Source organism: Colobus angolensis, unplaced genomic scaffold, assembly GCF_000951035.1.
Source record: "Colobus angolensis palliatus isolate OR3802 unplaced genomic scaffold, Cang.pa_1.0 Scaffold42, whole genome shotgun sequence".
NCBI classification, from domain to species: Eukaryota; Metazoa; Chordata; class Mammalia; order Primates; family Cercopithecidae; genus Colobus; species Colobus angolensis.
Window position 1 is genome coordinate 5,220,654 of NW_012117599.1, and position 6,562 is coordinate 5,227,215.

The 6,562-nt window shown below is 44.3% G+C and overlaps 1 protein-coding gene across 1 annotated transcript in view; it reads right to left on the bottom strand.

Moving 5' to 3' along the window:
* Positions 1-6,562, bottom strand: part of TBC1D8 (TBC1 domain family, member 8 (with GRAM domain)) — a 207,550-nt gene that overhangs the window by 44,765 nt on the left and 156,223 nt on the right. The window contains exons 6-7 of the mRNA XM_011956582.1: positions 6,298-6,526; positions 2,282-2,522 (exon numbers count right to left, since the gene is read on the bottom strand). Coding sequence (XP_011811972.1) covers positions 2,282-2,522; positions 6,298-6,526 — 470 coding nt within the window. The remainder of the gene's footprint in view (positions 1-2,281; positions 2,523-6,297; positions 6,527-6,562) is intronic.

The window sequence follows — 6,562 nt, forward strand, 5'->3', positions numbered from 1 at the left end:
TTTCACCGGGTTAGGTCTTGATCTCCTGACCTCATGATCCGCCCATCTCGGCCTCCCAAAGTGCTGGGATTACAGGCTTGAGCCACCGCGCCCGGCCGACTTTTCCATTTTTAAGATATCTTTGCAAGCTGCCCTAAAAGAACTCAGATACCAACGACTGCAGAGGCATTTGAAGAAATACAGGAGGGCATGGCACCTACTGTACTGGACTGTCTTGCTTTTTAAAACAGATGCTCCTAAGATGGAGCCAGAGAGACCATCATGGGGCCTGGGGCTGAGAGGTGCAGAGGCCGAACCCCAAAGGACACTGCCCCAAACGTGTCCTTTCACAGGGGGCAACGAGCACCCCTCACCCTCCATCTCAGATTATCAGAGGTGACACAAAACCATGTGAAATTCCTTGGAATATTAACCTAAAAAATCAAGAGCGCTTGTGTTTGATTTTACCTCACTCATGACTACACGTGATCTGTTTAAAACAAATGGACACAGCAGGAAGGGGCTTTGAATTCTTTCAGAACACATCAAACCCTCAGCATGCCACCGTGACAGGCCATGAATGAAGGGACACGCTCTCCCCAATACACTGAGAAAAGACAGAGGACAGTATGGATTTAAAGAATAATCAGTCTTTAAAAAAAAAAAACTTTCTTTATATTATTACTGAACACTAACTTTAGAGCTTTGAAGGAACTTAGTGGCACATCACCCAGGCCAAGTATAGAAGACTAAAGCTCAGAAAAATCACGTTTGAATATCAGTATTGGTCTTTTTGCAACTTATTTCACTCAACATAATGTCCTCAAGGTTCATCCATCAGGATTTCCTTCCTTTTCAAGGCTGAGTAATACTCCATTGCGCAGTTCATATTTTTCTGATGGCTTTTGTCTCTTGCTGGACACTCAGGCTGCTTCTACCATTTGGTGATTGTGAATAATGCTACTGCAAACATGGGCATACAAATAGCTCCAAGCCTCTGCTTTCAGTTCTTTAGTGTACATACCCAGAAGTGGAATTGCCAGACACTAAGATCATTCTACTTTTAATTACTTTTGCACCAAGATAATAAAAAATAAGTAGTGGTTCTTTAAAAATTCAAAATAAAAACTTTGGATACTAAAGTTGAACTTCCTTAAAGCAACAAACAAGTCAAACAACTACCTCACAAGTCTCTAGGATTAGTATCAATTTGTGGCAAATAAACCACGTAGCATACTGACTGACACTATTAGAGAGGCGTATTTCTGATGACAAAGTGGCACCAAAAATAGGTCCAGCTGCCCTGAAAATGTTTTCTACAAAGTAATTTCCTGTGAAAAGACAAAATGTCAGCTGGGCACAGTGGCTCACACCTGTAATCCCGGCACTTTGGGAGGCCAGGGCAGACGGATCATGAGGTCAGGAGTTCGAGACAAGCCTGGCCAACATGTTTGAAACCCCGTATTCTTGCCTACTAAAATACAAAAATTAGCCGGGCGTGGTGGTGGGCATCTGTAATCCCAGCTACTCGGAAGGCTGAGGCAGGAGAATCATTTGAACCTGGGAGGCGGAGGTTGCAGTGAGCCGAGATAGCACCATTGTACGCCAGCCTGGGTGAAAGAGAGAGACTCCATCTCAAAAAAATAAAAAAACCAAGAAAAAGAAAAGACACAATGTCTTAATGTTCACTAGCAAAGCACAGTGCTCCACAGATTTCTATTAAGCAGCTACCCATACTACTTTTTTTTTTTTTTTCAGACTGAGTCTGGCTCTGTCCCCCAGGCTGGAGTGCAGTGGCGCCATCTCGGCTCACTGCAAGCTCCACCACCCGGGTTCATGCCATTCTCCTGCCTCAGCCTCCCAAGTAGTCGAGTCTACAGGTGCCCGCCACCACGCCAGGCCAATTTTTTGTATTTTTAGTAGAGATGGGGTTTCACTGTGTTAGCCAGGATGGTCTTGATCTCCTGACCTCGTGATCTACCATCTTGGCCCCCCAAAGTGCTGGGACTACAGGCGTGAACCGCTGCGCCCAGCCCTACCCACACTACATTTCTAAAAGCATTCTTTATGAAAATCAATTTTGAAATAATATCTAAAAACTCAAAGTCCACTGCGTAAATGAGCAAACATCATTTCTGTCATGTCTCTGTCGAGATGAACGACATAGGAAAATCTGGATTAAGCCACAAGAGAAATTTAAATCTAACATAACCAAGGCTAACAAAAGCACGTGCACGTAAGGGCTGGGCACGGCTGGTGGGTCCCCTGTGCGGGTGGGAGACATTACAACGGACGCTCTCACCTCTTGGTGATCTGACTCGGCTCCTGCAGATCCGGGTCAAGGTCAAAGACCTCATTATCGAGCAGCCTTCGCAGCGTCACATCGGCCAGCTGCTCCATGACCTTAAACACCTCATCCAGGTTCAGGAACATGGAGAAGTCACGCTCCTTATTCTGCGTGGTGATTCGGATGGTATCCGTCAGAAAGACATTGGACGTTCTTTCTAATTTCTGGATATCAACCCACGGAACTACAAGTTTAACTGTAAGAGAAAAGGGTGAAATACATATTATACCACGAAATTTGAGCCAAACTTGAGTGTGTCAGCAAGCAACTATCCAAAGCTCTCCTTAGGCCAATGTGTAAATGCCTTTTAAAAAAATTTTTTTAAGTTCAGGGATACAAGTGCAGGTTTGTAACATAGGTAAACTCATGTCATGGGGATTTGTTGTACAGATTATTTCATCACCCAGGTGTGAAGCCTGGTACCCATTAATTATTTTTTCTGATCTTCTCCCTCCTCTCACCCGCCACCCTCAAGTAGGTGCCTGTGTCAGTTCTTCCCCTCTACGTGTCCATGGGTTCTCAACATTTAGCTCCTACTTATAAGTGGGAACATGTGGTATGTGGTTTTCTGTTCCTGTGTTAGTTTGCTAAGCATAATGGCCTCCAGCTCCATCCATGTCCCTGCAAAGGACGTGATCTCATTCTTTTTTATGGCTGCATAGTATTCCATGGTGTATATGTACCACATTTTCTTTATCCAGTCTACCAATGATGGGCATTTAGGTTGGTTCCATGTCTTTGCTATTGTGAATAGTGCTGCAGTGAACATATGCATGCATGTGTCTTTGTGGTTGAGCAATTTCTATTCCTTTGGATATACACCTAGTAATGGTAACGCTGGATTGAATGGTAGTTCTATTTTTAGTTCTTTGAAGAATTGCCACACTGCTTTCCACAATGGTTGAGCTAATCTACAGCAGCAATACCATTCTGGACATGGGAACAGGCAAAGATTATATGATGAAGACGCCAAAAAGCAATTGCAACAGAAGCAGAAATTGACAAATGGGATCTAATTACGTGAAAGAGCTTCTGCACAGCAAAAGAAACTATCAACAGAGTAAACAGAGAACCTACAGAATAGGGGAAATATTTTGCAAACTATGCATCTCACAAGGTCTAATATCCAGCAACTATAAGGAACTTACACAAGTTTACAAGAAAAAAACAGACCACCCCATTAAAAAGTGGGCAAAGGACACAGACACTTTTCAAAAGAAGACATACATGCGGCCAACAGGCATATGGGAAAAAAAGCTCAACGTCACTGATCATCAGAGAAATGCAAATCAAAACCATAATGAGATGCTGCCTCATACCAGCCAGAATGGCTATTATTAAAAAGTCAAAAAATAACAGATGCTGGGAAGGTTGTGGAGAAAAGGAAACGCTTATACACTGCTGGTGTAAACACCTTTAAACCAGAGCAGGAAAGAAGAGCACAGACCACCTGCCAGCTGTTGGTCAAAACCCAACTCATGTTCTAATGGTTTTCTTAGAGATCTAAGTAAAACTTCCCAAGCTGCTGGCTGCCGCGTGTTTCAAAGGAACACTATTCCGAAATACCAAGTTAACAACATATATACCTTTCTCAAGAATATTTAAACTTCAACAGTTATGCAAAAGTTTCTGAATCTACATAAATTCTGGTTTCAAAAACAGCATTCACAGTGTAAGCTATGGGAAAAAGAGGTGTGTAAATGAGGATCATTCATGATCTCGTTGAGAGAAATGGACTTAACATTTTAGCCTGTTGTCAATAACAGTTGTTAAGAGTCTTAGAAGACAGAGTATAAGCAGTTTTTATGAAACTTTAAAAAAGTAACATAGTACAAACAGTATATTTTAGAAACACCTGGTCTAGTCTCAGAAATGTTTCCAACAGCAGTAGCCAGGGCTGGCAATACAGAGCCAGCAAAGAGAACAGAAAGTCTAAACATCTGGCGGCCTGCTGTCATCAGAGAGGCATGCAGAACACCTGAAAATCAGAAATGTCACCACATATTAGGGATCATTTACTTTTCCTAAATCTTTTTTTGTTTGTTTGAGGCGGAGTCTTACTTTGTCACCCAGGCTGGCGTGCACTGGTGCAATCTCGGCTCACTGCAACCTCCACCTCCGGGGTTCAAGCGATTCTTGTGCCTCAGCCTCCCAAGTAACTGGGACCGTAAGCGGGCACCACCATGGCTGGCTAATTTTTGTATTTTTAGTAGAGGCGGGGTTTTCCATCGTGCCCCATTTTTTCCAAATCATACCCTCCTATCACAATAAGGTTTAGTGACAATCACTAATAAGTGTCAGAAAACAATTCATTTTCCTTTTCAAATAGAGAATGACGTTTTTATTTTTACCATTTCTTTCCATTTATCTTGCAATACCACTTTCAGCGCTTTAATAATTTTAAAGGCCACATTTCTGCATCAGGCTTGACAATAAACTTCTCCAGCTACTTCTAGCTGCTTTCATAAAAACTCTTTTGTACACAGGTATATATGCTCCACCTATGCCACCAACTCTCACTCATTAAGCATCTCCTTTGTGAAGAGCCCACCCTGCACTGAAGGAGCTTGTTCACCAAGAGAAAACAGAAGTGCATATGAGTAAGCGACCACTGACTTGCTGGGACCGAGCATAAAAATGCAAATACAGTACAAATAATACGGGGACCAGGAAAGGCTTTCTGGAGGTGACAAAATCTGAACTGAATTTTGAAGGATGAAGGACGAATAGGAGTTTCCAACAGGCTAAGTACAGAGAAAGGAAAGAAAGCCAGGTGGACTTTGAAAAGCATTTCAAAAAGAAGGAAGACAGGGTGGCTAAGGTTAGGTCAGGGCACACCCCGAGGGTGCGGAAGGGCTGTGCAGATAGCGTGTGTATCCTAGAGCATCAGAACCAAGGCTGGCGAGCTGGGAAAGGAACGCCATGTGCCAGAAGCCAGCCACAGCAGACCCCCAAGAGAAGCTCCTCTCCCTGGTTCAACTTGAAATGTAAAGCAAGAAAGAAACCAAAATTACACACTCACATATGCAGCTTCCATACTACCCGATATGAGCACTTACAACAGTATTTGGTTCTGGAAGAAGTTTCTGTGGAAATGACTTTTTAAACATTCAATATACAACTGACACTTGTGGCTTCGCTTTTTCACCTGCGAATCCCATTGCCTACGACAGTTCCTGCCACTGGATAAATATGTGAGCAGTCAATCAGTGCATGAATCTCAAGGAGATAGTGAAGAATTCCCCTTCTGGAAGCGAGTGCATATCCAGCCAGTCTTCCAAGGGGCAGTCCTGACCTTCAGCGCCAGGAATTTTTTTAATGGCCTGCTTCGTTAAAAAGCAGGAACATGGCTGGGCGCGGTGCCTCACGCCTGTAATCCCAGCACTTTGGGAGGCCAAGGCAGGCAGATCACGAGGTCAGGAGATCGAGACCATCCTGGCTAACACGGTGAAACCCCGTCTCTACTAAAAATACAAAAAATTAGCCGGGCGCGGTGGCGGGTGCCTGTAGTCCCAGCTACTCGGGAGGCTGAGGCAGGAGAATGGCGTGAACCCGGGAGGCAGAGCTTGTAGTGAGCCGAGATGGCGCCACTGCACTCCAGCCTGGGCAACAGAGTGAGACTCCACCTAAAAAAAAAAAAAAAAAGCAGGAATATGCTCTACACTTTGAGAAATATTAAGCCATCAGTGATAACACTGTTTTCTAAACAACTTACAGAAGTAGTAAAAACCCCTTAGTGGCTATATAAAGTGAACTATACAGAATGTTTCTTAAGGCAGTAGAAAAAGTGAATTCTTCAGATGTAATCCCCTGTTAGTAGTAGCATATATAAGTAATCAAGTGTCACCCGGTGTCATCTCCACCGTTTATTTAAATCTGTCCAACTCTTCCTGTTAACGGCCCCTCCTGGGAGCAGCGCTGAGTCCCGAGGGCCAACTTTATCTGGGAAGAGCCGGCCAAGCCTCACTCACGTTCCTTGCCCAGGAAGAAGGAGTAGAAGCAGAGGTGGTTGATGCTGAGGTACAGCCAGCCCTGGCGGGGCACCCTGCCCTTCCAACAGCAGCAGGAGTAGTAGATGACCAGCTTCTCTGCCTCGGGGAAGTTGAACCTGGCCTCAAACTTCACCAGGGCTTCTCGGAATTTCTCGGGTTCTTCCTCCTGCTCGGCGAGCCTGCTGCTGGTCTCCTCGGCTATCAGAGCCTGACACACAGAGATGACAGTCCCTGCTCAGTGAGC